The sequence below is a fragment of the Dryobates pubescens genome, chromosome 31 (assembly GCF_014839835.1).
Source record: "Dryobates pubescens isolate bDryPub1 chromosome 31, bDryPub1.pri, whole genome shotgun sequence".
In the NCBI taxonomy this organism is placed as follows: Eukaryota; Metazoa; Chordata; class Aves; order Piciformes; family Picidae; genus Dryobates; species Dryobates pubescens.
The window spans coordinates 2,999,953-3,017,782 of record NC_071642.1 but is presented as its reverse complement, the minus strand read 5'-3'; the positions used below and the strand labels follow the sequence as shown (position 1 = coordinate 3,017,782).

The window sequence follows — 17,830 nt, the reverse complement described above, 5'->3', positions numbered from 1 at the left end:
AAGTTACATCGCAGTTACAAGATAACAGCAAACCCTCCACCTCCGGATAGAAAGAAATGGTCCAGTTCCTCAAGCTTATGCTGGGCGAGGTTCTCAGAGGAGTTAGTATCAAACAGATAAAGGAATGTTTTCCAGCTGGATTTTTTTGCCTTAATCTCCCTTTAAGCGCTAAAAACCCAGCTCCCCCTCCCCCTACAGAAATCAGAGCTTCCCCGGCCAAGAAGAGGCTTTGTTGCCTCTTTGGTTTTGAAAAACAAAGCAGTGAAATAAAAACAAAGCAGTGAAATGAAAACAGAGCAGCGAAATAAACCAGCAGGAAGCTGTAAACGCTCGGAAGATATATTAAACATTCAGTACGGAGAATACTCGGATCGGGATGGCAACCCTCCCGTCCAGGACAAACAAAACACAACTCCTGATCCACAGCCCTGGCGAGCAGTCCCTTCACTTGGTCCAGCTGACTTTAGGAATGTCGTAATGCTCGGTCAGAGTATCCAAGTGCCTGTTGAAGTCCTAAGGGAGAGAAGGAGAAGGGAAACGTTTGAGTATTTGCTGCTAACATCGTCGCTGCTCGACCATCAGACCACCCTCCGCCTCCCCCAGGTGTGCGCTTCACGAAGGCTGAACGCTTCCTCCACCGCAAGGAGCCTGAGCATGAAAGGGTCTCCTGGGCTCACCTCCACTCTCTGCTTGTGGGTCTTAGAGGCTTTCTTCAGGATCCTTTCCATTTGCTGGAGGAAGACACAAGAGGGACTTGGTTACTGCCGGCACTCGCAGCCCCCCGAGGGCCGCATCTCAGGGATCGATTGGGGTTTTTGTCATGAGCTCCACGGAGCCCGCACAAGGGATCCGGGGCAGGCAGGGCAGCCCTACCCGCTTCTCCTGCATCTTCTCGTAGGCCACTTGCGCCGGGGTCCGCTTGTCCAGGCCGCGCTTCTTCTCCTCCTCCTGCTTCTTGCTGCTCACGATCTGCTCCAGGATCTGAGCCTTCTCCTTCGCCTTTTTCTTCTTCCTGCGGGCAGAGGGCGGTCAGGGCCCAGTCCCGGCTGCTCTGCCCGGGGTGTGTGTCCCCCCCCCGACCCCGGTTCCCTCTCCTCACCGCTTGCCGGCCCCCATGGCCCCGCCGCTGCCCTTCAGCCGCAGCGGTCCGCGCTGCACCGCTTCGTAATCCGCCATGGCTCTGCCGCCGCCGCTCTGGTGGTGGCGCCCTCTGGCGGCGCAGCGTTACTGCAGCCGCCGCCGTGACTGCCGCTCTGGTGGCGCCCTCTGGCGGCGCAGCGTTACCGCAGCAACGGGCACCTGGCTGCCTCCCGCTCACATCGCGGAGTTCCAGCACGGTGCGGGCTGGAAGGGACCTCTGGAGCTCATCCAGTCCAAGCCCCCTGCTAAAGCAGGAGCACCCACAGCAGCTTGCCCAGCAGCACAATGGCCAGGGCGGGTTGGAAGCTCTACAGAGAAGGACATTCCACAGCCTCTCTGGGCAGCCTGCTGCAGGACTCCAGCGCCCTCAAAGAACAGAAGGTTTTCCTCAAGTGAAACCTCCTGTCTGCTAGTTGGTACCCTCTGTCCCTTGTCCTGTTACTGGTCACCACTGAAAAGAGTCCAATCCCATACTCACGAGCTTTAGCTCTTGCTGAGTATTGATCAGATCCCCTCTGGGGCTGCTCTTCCCTATGCTCCACAGCCCCAGGGCTCTCAGCCTCTCCTCGGAAGAGGGATGCTGCACTTCCTTCATCATCCTCATAGCCTTCCATTGGACTCTTCCTAGTAGTTCCCTGTCCTTTTCGAACAGGGGAGGCCAGTTGAGAGATGTCCCTGCCCATGGTGGGGAGGTTGGAGTAGATGATCTCTGAGGTCACTTCCAACCTGAGCCATTCAGTGAATCATAGAATATATCAACATTCTCTCAATATCTCTGTACATATGCATCATGGCACGCTAATAACTGTGTGACTCATAGAATAATGTGTGTAATTTGTGTTAGCAGATAGTGCAGAATAAAGAGGCTGAGCAAACTTTATCAATACTGCCTCCAGTACAAACTACTGCTGGCACTAGTGAGAAGGAAAGGACAAGGAGTTGCCGCCACTGTTAGTCATAGAACTGTCAGGGTTGGAAGGGACCTCGAGGATCAGCCAGTCCCAACCCCCCCTGCCATGGGCAGGGACACCTCACACTACAGCAGGTTGCTCACAGCCACATCCAGCCTGGCTGCAAACACCTCCAGGGATGAGGCTTCCACCACCTCCCTGGGCATCCTGTGCCAGTCTCTCACCACCCTCCTGGGGAAGAACTTCTTCCTAACATCCAATCTCAATCTCCCCACTTCTAGTTTTGTTCCATTCCCCCCAGTCCTATCCCTCCCTGACACCCTCAAAAGTCCCTCCCCAGCTTTCTTGGAGCCCCCTTCAGAAGGCCACAAGAAGGTCTCCCCAGAGCCTTCTCCTCTCCAAATGAACAGCCCCAGCTCTCTCAGTCTGTCTCCACATCCACAGCAGAGGAGTTCCAGCCCTCTGCTCATCCTTGTGGCCCTTCTCTGGACACCTTTCTAACATCTGCTCTTAATTCTTAAATAAAGAATAAATCCTCTGTTAACTCTTTCCTGTTGATTGACTGCATCTGGAGGAAGGAGAAGGCATCCCCCGTGAGGCTCCCTGGCTGCTTCAAAGCCACCAGAAGCTATCAGCTGTTTGGCTAAATGGTGTAACCTGAGGCTTTGTTGTGCACACAGGAGACAGGTGAGTGATGCTGGATAAGAGCCTTAAGTAGCCAGACTAAAGATTTGATGAAATGCTCCTATTATGATACTTTGCAGCCTGGGGAATAGGGGAGGTGGTTACTTGATCCTCTGCTATACCTGCAGCTCATTGTTGCAAGCTTTTAATAACTGAATATCCAGAGGTATAAAGCTGCCTTTGGGGGCAGGGGTAAAGGACAATGGGAAAAGAGGCAGCAGTCAGAGCCAGGAATGGGCAACAAGCAAACCATTTTCACCCCAGAGCAGCTGGATGCATATCAGGTAGGAAAGAAAGGAAATGGCTGTTGGGGCAGGAGAGAGAACAGCAGTGGAGGGCTGGTTTTAAACAGCCTCTTTAAACGTTGCTGAGCAGGAGTTCTAAATTGCAGCAAAGGTTTTAGTAATGTTGGTGGAGTCTCCCAGCAAGGAGAGTTATGAAATGCTCCTAATTATATACCAAAAGGGAAGGAGAGGAAAGGAAAGGAGAGGAAAGGAAAGGAGAGGAAAGCGGGGGGAAAAAAAAAGGAAAGGAAAGGAAATAAAGGGAGAGGAAAGAAAGAGAAGAAAAATGAAAGGAAAGGAGAAAAAAATTAAAGGAAAGGAGATAAAAGGAAAGGGAAGAAAGGAAAGGAAAGGGAAAAAAAGAAAGGGAAGAAAGGAAAGGAAGGGAAGAAAGGAAAGGAAGGGAAGAAAGGAAAGGAAGGGAAGAAAGGAAAGGAAGGGAAGAAAGGAAAGGAAAGGGAAGAAAGGAAAGGAAAGGGAAGAAAGGAAAGGGAAGAAGAAAAGAAAGGGAAGAAAGGAAAGGAAGGGAAGAAAGGAAAGGGAAGAAGAAAAGAAAGGGAAGAAAGGAAAGAAAGGGAAGAAAGGAAAGGAAGGGAAGAAAGGAAAGGGAAGAAAGGGAAGAAAGGAAAGGAAGGGAAGAAAGGAAAGGGAAGAAAGGAAGGGAAGAAAGGAAAGGAAAAAAGGAAAGGGAAGAAAGGGAAAAAAGGAAATAAAATGAAAGGGGGGGAAAAAGGACAGGAAAGGGAAAAAAAAGGAAAGAGGATTGCTGCTTGGCCACCTCTGTGCCAGCAGAGCTCCATCTGAGTCACTGCACTGAAGAAGTTTGGGCCCAATGCATGCTCCAAATGCTCACCGAGTGTTGTGATCTTTCCTTCTTCCCCAGGACTGCACATTCTTTACGAGGAAAGAGATTCTGAGGTGAGCCTCAGGCGCACTTTGGGTGCCTTAGCAGAGAGGCTGCTGGAAAGAGAAGTTACAGAGGGGGGAAGCTGCTGGGGAAAAAAAAAGTCCTTTTAAGTGGCTGGACACAAGTTGAAAGCAGAACTTGGGGGCGTTTTAACGGAGAAGTTGATCTCTTATGGAGCTCAGACCGAGCTGGGACGCTGCCACTGGGATGAAGGTAGCAGCCTCTGCTGGGAGGCAACGTTGAGAGCTGTAGGTTACCCAAACTGGCAGAGAGAAATGGATATTTCTGTCTTTCTCTCTGCATTCTCTCTAGCTGTCAAATATTTCTATCTGTTTAGAGTTGGTTTATATCTCTTGATGCATTTATAGTTCTCTAGATGTATCTTATCTATTTGTACAGGTATTTAGCTCTATTTTAGCTCGATTTATGTCTCTATTTATGTCTATTTATGTCTCTCTATTTCTATCTACATCTATTTGATTTCTATCTACATCTATTTTATTCCTATCTACATCTATTTTATTCCTATCTACACCTATTTTATTTCTATCTATATCTATTTGATTTCTATCTACATCTATTTTATTCCTATCTACACCTATTTTATTTCTATCTACATCTATTTTATTCCTATCTACACCTATTTTATTCCTATCTACACCTATTTTATTTCTATCTATATCCATTTGATTTCTATCTACATCTATTTTATTTCTATCTATATCTATTTGATTTCTATCTACATCTATTTTATTCCTATCTACACCTATTTGATTTCTATCTATATCTATTTGATTTCTATCTACATCTATTTTATTCCTATCTACACCTATTTGATTTCTATCTATATCTATTAGTCTCTATTTTTCTGTAGATCTATTTTTTGCCTCTTTATCTCTCTCTCTGTATTTCTATTTTCTACCTATTTTATCTCTATCTATGTCTCCCTAGATTGCTATTTTTATTCCTATCTATTTTCTGGCTCTCCAGTCCTGTTTCTATCTACTTTCTACCTATTTATGTCTAGAGGTATAGTTTCTTTCTTTCTTTATCTCTATATTCTGTATCTTCATATATTTCTCTTTTAATATTGTATCCATTTGTGCCTAGATGTCTATTTTGATTTCTATCTATTTTACCTCTAGGTCTCTCTCTATTCATAATTTCATGTTTATTTCTCTCTCTATTCATAATTTTGTATTTATTGGGCACAGATTTTCTTTCTTTACTTTTCTCTATTTAGACTTTCAGTTTATCTCCATTCCTCTCTCTGTGTTGGTATTTTTGCATCCATTTTAGATCTATTTTATGTCTCCCTATTTCCGTTTCTCCCTCTTTGATATCTATTCATATTTGCCATTTCGATTTTTAGGTGTATTTAGGAACCTTTTATTCCTTTCACTTTGCCTATTTATATTTCATTTTATTTTCATTCCTTTAATTTTGCATATTTTCATTTTCATTTTTCATTTTCATTTTCATTTTCATTTTCATTTTCATTTTCCTTTTCATTTTCATTTTCCTTTTCATTTTCATTTAAATTTTCAATTTCATTTTCATTTTCAATTTAATTTCAATTTCAATTTCAATTTCCATTTCCATTTCCATTTCCATTTCCATTTCCATTTCATTTTCATTTCCATTTCCATTTCCATTTTCACTTTAGATGATGTTTATAGTTTTCTCTTTACTTAGCTAGCAGAGATTGTATTTATTCCTATGTACTCATATCTCCCCTTTCTGTTTCTAGGTTTATTTAGGAATCTTTTATTTCTTTCACTGGGCAGAGCCACATTTGATTTTAATTCTTTGAAGTTTGCAGCTTTCCATTTTCATCTTCCATTTTTACTCTCTTTCTGGTTTTATATTTATTTATTTGATAGAGATGGCATTTATTTCTTTTTATATATTTCTGGTTTACTTTAATATCTATTTTATGTCTCTATTTATATTTATATCTATTTTATCTCTCTATATTTCAGTTTCTATTTTATAGCTATTTATGTCTCTATTTAGATTTTTATTTCTATCTATTTTCTATCTATTTCTGTGTCTCTAGATTTACATTTTAATTTCTATCTATTTTCTATCTATGTGTCTCTATATTTACATTTTTATTCATATCTATTTTCTATCTATTTCTGTGTCTCTATGTTTTTATTTGTAGTTATTTTCTATCTATTTCTGTGTCTCTAGATTTAGATTTTTATTCATATCTATTTTCTATCTATTTCTATCTCTAGATTTTTATTTATATCTATTTTCTATCTATTTCTGTGTCTCTATATTTAGATTTTTATTTCTATTTTCTATCTATTTCTGTGTCTCTATATTTAGATTTTTATTTCTATCTATTTTCTATTTCTGTGTCTCTATATTTAGATTTTTATTTCTATCTATTTTCTATTTCTGTGTCTCTATATTTACATTTTTATTCATATCTATTTTCTATCTATTTCTGTGTCTCTAGATTTTTATTTGTAGTTATTTTCTATCTATTTCTGTGTCTCTATATTTAGATTTTTATTTCTATTTTCTATCTATTTCTGTGTCTCTATATTTACATTTTTATTCATATCTATTTTCTATCTATTTCTGTGTCTCTATGTTTTTATTTGTAGTTATTTTCTATCTATTTCTGTGTCTCCATATTTAGATTTTTATTTCTATCTATTTTAGGTCTATTTTCTCTCTCTCTCTCTCTCTCTCTCTATATATATATATATTTCTACCTCCATATTACAGTCTCACAGAATCACCAAGGTTGGAAGAGACCTCAATGATATATTTATTTGTATATCACAGTGTCACAAAGGTTGGAAGAGACCTTGAGGATCATTGAGTCCAACCTCTCACCACAGACCTCATGACTAGACCATGGCACCAAGTGCCACATCCAGTCCCCTCCTGAACACCTCCAGGGATGGGGACTCCACCACCTCCCTGGGCAGCACATCCCAATGGCCAACAACTCTCTCTGGGAAGAACTTTCTCCTCACCTCCAGCCTAAACCTCCCCTGGCACAGCTTGAGGCTGTGTCCTCTTGTTCTGGTGCTGGGTATATTTATATTTCTATCCATTTCTACCCATTTCTACCCATTTACATATATTTTTATCTATATCTATTTCTTTTTCCATCTCTATCTTTATCTATTTTGCCATATTTCTGTCTCTTTCTACCTATTTTATATCGGTTTTGCAGCCAGGCTGGATGTGGCTGTGAGCAACCTGCTGCAGTGTGAGGTGTCCCTGCCCATGGCAGGGGGGTTGGGACTGGCTGAGCCTTGAGGTCCCTTCCAACCCTGACAACTCCATGATTCTAATCCTGTGATCCTGTATGGAGTGAAGCTAGAAAGGTGTCCAGAGAAGGGCCACAAGGATGAGCAGAGGGCTGGAGCTGCTCTGCTGTGGATGTGGAGACAGACTGAGAGAGCTGGGGCTGTTCATTTGGAGAGGAGAAGGCTCTGAGGAGACCTTCTTGTGGCCTTCCAGGATCTGAAGGGGGCTACAAGAAAGCTGGGGAGGGACTTTTGAGGGTGTCAGAGAGGGATAGGACTGGGGGAAGTGGAACAAAACTAGAAATGGTGAGATTTAGATTGGATGTCAGGAAGAAATTCTTCCCCAGGAGGGTGGTGAGAGACTGGCACAGATTGCCCAGGGAGGTGGTGGAAGCCTCCTGCCTGGAGGTTTTTTGCAGCCAGGCTGGAGGTGGCTGTGAGCAACCTGCTGTAGTGTGAGGTGTCCCTGCCCATGGGCAGGGATGATCTGGAATGATGGACTGGAACGATCAGGGATGACCTGGAGGATCCTGGAGGTCCCTTCCAGCCCTATGATTCTAATCCCGTGATTCTGTAAAGGCTGGGGGGAAAAAGCTGCAGAATGATAGAGAAAAGGCCAAGCAGAGACTCCTCCAGGGTCTAACTCACTCATTGCCTGACCTAAGCCTTCCCTGTTCTGCCCCAGGCTGTTCTACAGGTACAGAGACCTTGCCCCCCAGCTGGTTCCGCTCGACTACACCCATAAACCAGACGTGACACTTCCCTATCAACTCATTGGCAGCATGCCAGAGCTGAAGGTACCCAGCCAAGGACACGACCAGAGTCAAGTGACACATTGCAGTTTCACCATCTACCCCACTCCTCTTTAATAATTTAAGCCCCTACTAATTGCTGGGAGGCTGAAATGACAAAGAAATTTGGGCGCTGGGAAGGCAAAAAGGTCTTCTCTGGAAGCTTCCAGAGAGGTTCCCTGAGCTTGCACGAAGGTGAACGGAGGCTGCAGCTGTGCCTGCCTCCGACACAGCATCAGGCAAGGACCCAGCAGAGTGTGGAGGGTTTGCCAAAATCAGGCTGCAGTAAAAATAGCCTTGCTCCAGTTGTGGCTTCCATTCGAGCCCTCAGCACCAGAAGGATATTAACCTGCTGGAGAAGAGGCAGAGGAGGCCACAGCAGTGCTGGCAGGGCTGGAAGCCCTCCGCTGTGAGGCCAGCCTGGGAGAGTTGGGGGGTGTGCAGCCGGGAGAAGAGAAGGCTCCAAGGAGACCTTCTGGTGGCCTTGCAGTGCTTAAAGAGGTGAGCAGAAAGCTGGGGACAGACCTCTGAGCAGGGTCAGGGCAAGAGGGGATGGTTTGAAACCGAAAGAGGGAGATTGAGAGTGGAGAGAAGGGAGAAATGTTTGACGCTGAGGGTGGGGAGAGCCTGTCCCAGGTCGCCCAGGGGAGGTTGGTTGGGGCTGTGAGCAACCTGCTCTAGCTGGGGATGTCCCTGCTGCCTGCAGCGGGGTTGGACTGGCTGAGCTTGAAAGGTTCCCTTCCCATCTGAAGCACTGCTGTGACTCCATGGTTCCTGAAGAAACCCTGGAGCTGACCTCCCCCCGCTGCTGTCTCCCTTCCCAGGACAATCCCTTCCGGCAGCGGATAGCGGAGGTGTTCTCGGCGCGGGGAGATGGCAACATGACCTTGGATGATTTCCTGGACATGTTTTCAGTGCTGAGTGAAATGGCTCCCAGAGACCTGAAAGCTTACTATGCCTTCAAAATCTATGGTGAGACATGCCTCCAAAAAAGGGAAAGGTGGAGGGAGAGGGGAGGGAGCCCTGCAGCTGCACCTGGGGGGGTGCAAAATATTCCTGACCGCTTCTAGTCAGGCACCTTCCTTACCACTGAGGTTGTAGCCAGCTGGGGGTTGGTCTCTTCTCCCAGGCAACCAGCACCAGAACAAGAGGACACAGTCTCAAGCTGTGCCAGGGGAAGTTTAGGCTGGAGGTGAGGAGAAAGTTCTTCAAAGAGAGAGTTGTTGGCCACTGGAATGTGCTGCCCAGGGAGGTGGTGGAGTCACTGTCCCTGAAGGTGCTCAAGAGGGGATTGGATGTGGCACTTGGAGCCATGGTTTAGTTAGTCAGGAGGTGCTGGGTGATAGGTTGGACTTGATGATCTCTGAGGTCTTTCCCAGCCTTACTGATTCTATGATTCTATGGTAAATGACTCTTCTGGCCCCCTGGAAGCTTCTGCTCCTTGTTATCCCTTTGGCTCTCCTTGGGTTTGGGATTAGGCCTGGCTGCCAACTGTGCAAGCTGCAGTCTGCAAGAGCTGATAAAACGTTCAGGAAATAGCTCTGGCTGAGGAGCTGCTTGGAAAAGTGCAGCCCAAGGGATGTGGCTGCCTGTAAACCTGCAGGGTGGTTTGGATGGAGAGGTAGGGAAGCACACTTCCAGCCCACTTCCAGCCCACTTCCAGCCCACTTCCAGCAGTTTTCTCCATGGATTAAAGGTTTTGTTGTTGTTGCTATTTTGTTTTACAGTGCAATTTTCAGTGCTGTTCTTTAGCATCAGCTAAAGCCAGGTGACACAGCAAACAAAACCTCTTTCCCTTTGCCATTTAAAGGACAGGATTCAGCAAGAAGGTTAAACAACTGAATTCCTTCACATTATTCCTTGCATTTGGTTCAGGAGCAGTGCTTAGCCAGAAGGATTTAGAATCATAGAATTGTCAGGGTTGGAAGGGAGCTCAAGGATCAGCCAGTCCCAACCCCCCTGCCATACACCTCACACCACAGCAGGTTGCTCACAGCCACCTCCAGCCTGGCTGCAAACACCTCCAGGCATGAGGCTTCCACCACCTCCCTGGGCAGCCTGTGCCAGGCTCTCACCACCCTCATGGGGATGAACTTCTTCCTGACATCTAATCTCAATCTCCCTACTTCTAGTTCTGCTCCATCCCTCCCAGTCCTATCTCTCCCTGACACCCCCAAAAGTCCCTCCCCAGCTTTCTTGGAGCCCCCTGTCAGATCCTGGAAGGCCACATTTAGGTCTCTTTGAAGCCTTCTCCTCTCCAGACTGCACAACCCCAACTCCCTCAGTCTGTCCTCACAGCAAAGCAGCTCCAGCCCTCTGCTCATCCTCGTGGCCCTTCTCTGGCCACCTTCCAGCACCTCCAGATCCTTCCTGGAAGAGACCTGGAACAGACCTGGCTGCTGGCCAGCCTCTGTTTAGCCACCAGACCCTGGCCATTGACAGCTTTACTTCCAGGTTGCACTTGCTCTCCCCGTGGCTGCTGAGGAGCTTTGCTGCTTGGCCGCTGAAGTTTCAGGCAATCAAACACAGCTCATCTGATTGCTGCTTGGAGAATTCTGCTTCACCTGGGCACCAAGCCTGTTAGGGTCTTGGCAGCCAGCCCCTGGGCAGTGCTGACTTTGGGTCACTTTGGCTTCATTTGGTTTCCCCTCCCAGATTTTAACAACGATGATTACATCTGCAAAGCAGATCTGGAGAAAACTGTTAACAAGTTAACCAGGAATGAACTCACCCCAGAAGAAGTCAACCTGGTCTGTGAGAAGGTGATTTATGAAGCTGATGCAGACAATGATGGCAAGCTGTCCTTGGAAGACTTCCAGCACATGATAGTAAGAGCTCCAGATTTCCTCAGGTAACTTCTGCTTTCCATCTCGACCACAGAATTGCTCTGAGGGCTGGGGTTGGTTTTTTGCTCTGTGGTTTGCATCTCCTCAGCACTCCCAGAGTCACAGATTGCATTGGGTTGGAAGGGAGCCTCAAAGGGCAGCTTGTCCAACCCTCCTGCAGGCAGCAGGGACAGCTCCAGCCAGAGCAGGCTGCCCAGGGCCACATCCAGCCTGACCTTGAATGTCTCCAGGGATGGAGCCTCCACCACCTCCCTGGGCAACCTGTTCCAGTGTCTCCCCACCCTCACTGCAGAGCTTCCTCCTGAGCTCCAACCTAAACCTCCCCTGCTCCAGTTCCAAACTACTGCCCCTTGTCCTACTCCCACAGCCCCTTCTGAACAGCCCCTCCCCAGCTTCCCTCTAGGTCCCCTTCAGACATTGAGATGCAGCTCTAAGGTCTCCCTGGAGCCTTCCCTTCTCTAGGCTTAACAGCCCCAATTCCTTCAGCCTGTCCCCATAGCAGAGGTCCTCAGCCCTCTGATCATTGTTGTGGCCTCCTCTGGACCTGCTCCAGCAGCTCCATGTCCTTGTGTTGAGGGTTCCACAGCTGGAGCCAGCACTGCAGGTGAGGTCTCCCCAGAGCAGAGCAGGGGGGCAGAATCCTTTCTCTCCATCTCTGGCCACGCTGCTTTGGCAGCTTTTAGTAGAGCTGCCTGCCACAGAGACTGGGAAAAGAGATGCTTGCAGAAGTGTGGAGGCTTCTTGGCTTGCTCTTTGACCCTCCCATGTGCTTCTGCCATGACAAACAGTCCTCTAATTTAAGAAGTTAATATTAGCAGTGAGGCCCCACTGATAAGCACAGGGGGTTAGCCCAGTGGGTGCCACTGAGCCTGCTCTCTGACTCATGTCTTGCACAAAGCAGCTCTCAGCTCTTGTGTTTATTGAATGTTCCAGGTCTTGACAAGGGCTTTGCAAAGCAAAGTTTCCCATTTCTTGCAGTCCCAGCACCTTGGCAGGCTGCAGAGCTGGGCCCATGACAACCCCATGAGGTTCAACAAGACCAAATGCAAGGTCCTGCAGCTGGGCTGGGGCAATCCCAGGCACCAACATAGGCTGGGAAGGGACTGGCTGGAGAGCAGCCCTGAAGGAAAGGACTTGGGGGTGCTGGGGGAGGAGAAGCTCAACAGGAGCCAGCAGGGAGCACTTACAGCCCAGAGAGCAAATCACATCCTGGGCAGCATGAAGAGAAGCACAGCCAGCAGGTCGAGGGAGGGGATTCTGCCCCTCTGCTCCACTCTGCTGAGACCACAGCTGGAGCTCTGGGGCCAGTTCTGGAGCCTCTGTTCCAAGAAGGATCTGGAGGTGCTGGAAGGTGTCCAGAGAAGGGCCACGAGGAGGAGCAGAGGGCTGGAGCTGCTCTGCTGTGAGGACAGACTGAGGGAGTTGGGGTTGTGCAGGCTGGAGAGGAGAAGGCTCCCAGGAGACCTTCTTGTGGCCTTCCAGTGTCTGAAGGGGGCTCCAAGAAAGCTGGGGAGGGACTTCTGAGGGTGTCAGGGAGGGATAGGACTGGGGGGGATGGAGCAAAACTTGGAGTGGGTAGAATGAGATTGGATGTGAGGAAGAAGTTGTTCCCCAGGAGGGTGGTGAGAGACTGGCACAGGCTGCCCAGGGAGGTGGTGGAAGCCTCATCCCTGGAGGTGTTTGCAGCCAGGCTGGAGGTGGCTGTGAGCAACCTGCTGTGGTGTGAGGTGTCCCTGCCCATGGCAGGGGGGTTGGGACTGGCTGAGCCTTGAGGTCCCTTCCAACCCTGACAATCCTCTGACTGTGGTGGCTCCCTTTGAGCAGGGGCAGGTGAGTGACCATCCCTTCCTCTCTTGAACAGCACATTTCACATTCGAATCTGATCCCAGCTGAAGCACTTCTTCAACCTCCTCCAGCAGCTCTTACTTCACCTGAAACTACCCTTCCAGAGAGAAGTCAATGAGAGGAGCAAAGAGGACAACTGCTGCTAACTGAAGCCCTCAGAGATGTCTGTCTCTTACTTACCTCTTCAAAAGGAAACCATTAAGCTCTTCATTAACACTTCCCTGTCATGTAACAAAATAATCTCTCTCCCCTCACTCTGTGAGGGCAAACCTGGGCTGGACAGGGAGATGGGATTTAATTTGTTGAAGTTCAGATCCCAGCAGGTAGGTCAGGGGCTGCTATCCAATTACAGCTTCTAGAACCCCTTAGGAAAATGCTTTGGCCAGGATTAAAACGTGGAAAATATTAAAACTAACCCAACCAAACCTGCTCTGCTTCATCCAAACTCTGCAGGCAACTCCTCTGAGCAGCTACAGAGGAATCCCAGCACGGCTCAGGTTGGAAGGGGCCTCACAGATCATCTACCCCAACCCTCCTGCCATGGGCAGGGACACCTCTCAACCAGACTTGGCTGCCCGAGGCCTCATCCAGCCTGGCCTTGAACACCCCAATAGAGGAGGGATCCACAGCCTCCCTGGGCAGCCTGTGCCACAGTCTCACCACCCTCCTACTGAAGAGCTTCTAACCCTGCTCTCCCTCAGCTTCAAACCATTGCCCCTCGTCCTGTCTCTAGCCACCCTCAGGAAGTCCCTCTGCAGCCTTCCTGCAGGATCCCTTCAGGCAGCTTTAAGGTCCCCCTGGAGCCTTCCCTTCTCCAGGCTGCCCAACCCCAGCTCCCTCAGCCTGTCCTCAGAGCAGTGCAGTAAACCACTTGGCTGAAGCATTCTCCCAGCATGTCTCAGCATCAGTCACAGGCCCTGAGCAGCACAGAGGGCAGAGCTCTGCTTCAGACCTGGTAATGAGAAGTCAGCACATGTGAAGGACAGGAGAGCCCAGCCCAGGCCCCTGCCCCCCCTGTCTGTCTGTAGAACCCTCCCCTGTGTGCCAGGCAGCAAGGATGGAACACAAGTGACAACCTCAGGTTGTGAAAGTCTCTTTTCATAAGAAGTTTATTTATGCAGTGCTCAGGGTCCTGTACAACCAGAGTAAAAACATCCAGCCTGGAATAAACAACAGGCTTGGGGGTTGAATACAAAGAAGGGGGGAGAAAAATCAATGAGAAGTGTTTAAGAAAGCAGCTGTAAGGTGGGAAGAGTGGCAGCCAGGAGTGGGCAGTCTAAAACCACAGTTTACAGGCATTAAAAAGAAAACAACAATGTTGGGCTGCATGAAGGTGCCTCCAAACCAAAGCCCTAAGTCCCAGCTCAAGCTCAGAGCCCAGCATGTGGCTCCCACAGAAAGGCTCCAGAGTCCCTGTCCCTGGAGGTGTTCAGGAAAGGACTGGCTGTGGCACTTGGAGCCATGGTTTGGTTGTCAGGAGGTGTTAGGTAACAGGTTGGACTTGATGACCTCTGAGGTCTTTTCCAGCCTGGTTGATGATTCTATGATTCTAAGCCCTCCCCCAGGCTGGTGTTACCCTGGGGAAGAGTGAGAGATGGGTGATGGAATAAGGCAGCCTGAAAGAACCAAACTGCACCAAACTGTTCAGCTGAGCAGAGCTTTACTGAAGCCAGCAATGAAGGCAGAAGTCAGCCCTCAGTCCTTCCCAGCCCCCATGGACTCCCAGGACAGAGCCCATCCTCCACTTCCTCTCACAGGATGTGAGGGCTTGGAAGGGACCTCCAGAGATCCTCCAGTCCAACCCCCCTGCCAGAGCAGGAGCAGAGAATCCAGCTCAGGTCACACAGGAACACATCCAGATGGGGCTGGAAAGCCTCCAGAGGAGGAGACTCCACAACCCCTGTGGGCAGCCTGCTCCAGGGCTCTGTGAGCCTCACAGTGCAGAAGTTCCTCCTGGGGTTGAGGTGGAGCCTCCTGTGCTGCAGCTTACCTCCACTGCTCCTTGTCCTATCCCAAGGTGCAAGTGAGCAGAGCCTGTCCCCTCCCTCCTGCCCCCCAGCCCTCAGGTGTTTATCACAACCACCAAGCACTTCCTGTCCAAGGAGAACAACCAACCACGGGAGCTTCTGAGCATGATCACCAGCCAAAGACACCACCAAACCCTCTGGCAGCTCCCAGCAGGCTGATCAGCACCTCACACAAAAGGAGAGACCAAATCCTTGTGAGCAGCAGTAAAGAGCTTGACAAGAATCCATGGGATTTATACGTGCCAGGCTGGGAAGCCTGAAGGCTCTGCTGCTCAGGGAACATCTGCTGTGCCTGGCAGCACAGGAGCCAGGCAACACAGATGCTCCAACCCAGCAGTTCCACCACTCAGGGCTGGAAGAGCTACCCAAGGGGCAAAGACTATCAAAAAGGTTTGCAGCCAGCCTCCAGCCCAAGGTCAGCCACAGGGCAAGAGGAGACTCATCCAAGGCAGGGAGTTCCCCCCTGGGGCTGTTTCTCTCCAGACCAAGTGTCCAGTGGCATCCTGACCCTGGGAAGGTGCAGCAAGCAGAGTTTGCTTTGCAGACCTGCTGAGCTTCCTCAAGCTTTTCACCATCCTTACCTCCAGCTTCAGAGGCTTGTGGTGGTTTTTTCCCCCCCACCCTTTACTGGAAGCAAACTGAGCTACAAATCCCCACTGCACCTCCTCATGCAGCACCTCTTCTGGCCATTGTCTTTTCATACTTCAACACCCCAGGGTGGCAAACATCAACTGCCTGCTGGAGTGCTCCAAGGCTTCTGGCTGTATTTAACCTCCTGCAGACAAACAACTGAGCCTTGAACCTTCTCCTGTCCTCCATCTGCATTTTAGGTTTCCCAGTGCTGATTTAATTCCTGGGTGATCTTGTCTCCCCCTCCAGCACCCCTCCCAGAAGTCCAGTGAGGACTACAGTCACAGTAACTGTGTGAAACTTCCTGAGATCAGGCAAGGATGTTGCTGTCCACTGAGTCAAATCAGGCTGTGAAAGGAATTCATGCTAGGGACAGGAATGTGCAGCAACCAGCAGGAGATGGAACAAAAGGCATTCACCTAGAGAGAGTCAGCTCTCAGTGCTAGAGAGGAGCTTCAAGGGAGGAGGGAGAACACAATTCCATCCCTCAGGCTTTAGCCACCTGTAAATTAATGTTTGCTTGCTCATCCCAGGCTGAGTTTTCAGTTTGTAGGCACTGGCAGCAGGCAGGCAATGCCCAGCCCCACAGAGGACAGCCTGGGAGAGCAGCTCAGACTAACCACTTACTGCTCAGCCCCTTGGGGAAGTCAGCCTGGTTACCCTGGAGGATGGCTGGGAGACAATTCCCATCTCCTAAGCCACAGACAAATCCTTAACCAGGTCACCTTTGTGGAGGAGAACACAACTCAGGCCATGCCTTCACCACCTCCCCAGCTGTGCCTCAGGGATTTCTGGGAGCACACACAAAGCCTTCCTTCAGAACCATCCTCCCCTCAAGACAGAGCCTTCCACCACACCCTGAAGCCCAGACTGGCAGCACAGAGTAACTTGGGAGGCTCTCCAGTAGCTTCCCCTGACTTTCTCCTCCATCTGTGTGCAGTGCTCACCAACTCCTCCAGCTGAGAAGCCACAAGCAAACAAAACCCCCAAGCACCAGAAGGTTCTGGTTAGAGCAGAGCTCTGCAGATGACTCTGAACCATGAACAGAGCTCTCTGTGCTCTGCAAGCTATTAAAGCTAAGCCAGAGGTTGGTAGCCTAGCAAATGCATCTTCCTAACCCAGGAACTACAGGAAAATGCTCTTTCCCTCCCCCACAACATGAGAGAGACAAAGCAACACTCCTGCTGTGCCCCACTGCAAGCTGCAGAGCTGTGAAGTTCACTGATGAAACCTGACAGATCTTCTAACCACAGCACCACTTGGGAGTGCTGCTTTGGAGGCCACAATCAAATACCACAGGCTTGAAGAAAACAAAACTGGGGTGGTGTAGGGGGGGGGTAAATTCATTGAGCTCAAAATCAAAGCTTTAATTTGCCCCTTAAGTGCAGCTGTCAATGTAAACAAAGCATGTTCAACCAGTTCCAGTGAGTGGCAGGGCACAGCCTGGATGTTCATCTCAATGAAACACACCAGAATTCAATTACTCCACAGCAAGACTGGGAAGCAGCTGGATTCTTACAGGCTCCTTTTGTCAGGCTAACTGAGAGTCAGGCTTACAGCCTCTGAACAGAGAGCAAGCAGCTACCTAGGAGCTCCAGAGCCCAAACCAGGGAGCTCCAGAGCCAGCAGCTACCTAGGAGCTCCAGAGCCAAAACCAGGGAGCTCCAGAGCCAGCAGCTGCTAACCTGGGAGCCCCAGGGCCAGCAGCTACCTAGGAGCTCCAGAGCCAAACCCAGGGAGCTCCAGAGCCAGCAGCTGCTAACCTGGATGCTCCAGAGTCAGCAGCTAACCAGGGAGCTCCACAGCAAGCAACAACTTGGGAGTCCCAGAGCCAGCAGCTAACCAGGGAGCTCTACTTGGCTGTTACACTTTCATCCATTGGAATGTAGGAGACTGTGCTGATAGCAATAAAGACAAGAGAGAATCTTTCCACTGAGGCCTAAATGTGGCTTGCATTGCTGCTGCCTGCCACCTGAAGTGATGGAGAACTCAACTCAGCAGCCAAGCAAATCTCACTGGAAAAAAGTCTGTTTGCAGCAAGTGTTGAGATGTGCAACATTTATTTGCATATGTGAGCCAAGTGTGCCTGAGAACACACAACTGGAAGCAGTGCAATACATTTTCTGGTCACCATTTCTAACTAGCTACTACATCATGACAGACCTGGAGTCAACTGGAGAAGGAAAAGCCACCCCTGGTGCTGGTCCAGATCTTGAGTGGGTGTCCCTGCCTGAACCAGGGCTCTGGTTCTCCAAGCACAGACTCTGGAGTGCTTGCACAGGACACCCCCCCTGGAGCCATCACCTCTTGTTGAATGTGTCTAAAGAGGACTCACTGGAGCCAGCAGCTGCTAAAAGTGCCTCACCAGGACTCACCAACCTCCTCTGAACAGCTGGAGCACTGAATTACAGTCTGGTCTGGCATGGCTCAAGTCATTCCTGGTGGTCAGGGTCCATTACAGTCACAGCACACTTTGGTTTTTATCAA

At 49.1% G+C, this 17,830-nt stretch overlaps 2 protein-coding genes across 2 annotated transcripts; one reads left to right on the top strand and one right to left on the bottom strand.

Moving 5' to 3' along the window:
- Positions 1-201: 201 nt before the first annotated feature.
- Positions 202-1,197, bottom strand: FAM32A (family with sequence similarity 32 member A). Its single transcript, XM_009900630.2, has 4 exons — positions 1,100-1,197; positions 874-1,012; positions 678-731; positions 202-513 (listed from the first exon to the last, which is right to left on the bottom strand). The coding sequence occupies exons 1-4, from the start codon at positions 1,174-1,176 to the stop codon at positions 445-447; spliced, it is 339 nt and encodes a 112-aa protein (XP_009898932.1). The 5' UTR covers positions 1,177-1,197; the 3' UTR covers positions 202-444.
- Positions 1,198-2,947: 1,750 nt separating this feature from the next.
- Positions 2,948-12,755, top strand: CIB3 (calcium and integrin binding family member 3). Its single transcript, XM_009900641.2, has 6 exons — positions 2,948-3,019; positions 3,903-3,937; positions 7,890-8,001; positions 8,820-8,967; positions 10,651-10,846; positions 12,703-12,755. Exons 1-6 carry the CDS (start codon positions 2,969-2,971, stop codon positions 12,722-12,724), a joined length of 564 nt encoding a protein of 187 aa, XP_009898943.1. The 5' UTR covers positions 2,948-2,968; the 3' UTR covers positions 12,725-12,755.
- The last annotated feature ends 5,075 nt before the right edge of the window (positions 12,756-17,830 follow it).

Bases quoted from the DNA above. Each gene is read 5' to 3' on its own strand.
- CIB3 (XM_009900641.2), top strand. From the start codon at position 2,969: ATGGGCAACAAGCAAACCATTTTCACCCCAGAGCAGCTGGATGCATAT. The intron at 3,938-7,889 runs GTGAGCCTCAGG...GTTCTGCCCCAG, and splicing joins ACGAGGAAAGAGATTCTGAG to GCTGTTCTACAGGTACAGAG. The intron at 8,002-8,819 runs GTACCCAGCCAA...CTCCCTTCCCAG, and splicing joins GCAGCATGCCAGAGCTGAAG to GACAATCCCTTCCGGCAGCG.
- FAM32A (XM_009900630.2), bottom strand. From the start codon at position 1,176: ATGGCGGATTACGAAGCGGTGCAGCGCGGACCGCTGCGGCTGAAGGGC. The intron at 1,013-1,099 runs GTGAGGAGAGGG...CTCTGCCCGCAG, and splicing joins GCCATGGGGGCCGGCAAGCG to GAAGAAGAAAAAGGCGAAGG. The intron at 514-677 runs GTGAGCCCAGGA...TCTCTCCCTTAG, and splicing joins CCCACAAGCAGAGAGTGGAG to GACTTCAACAGGCACTTGGA.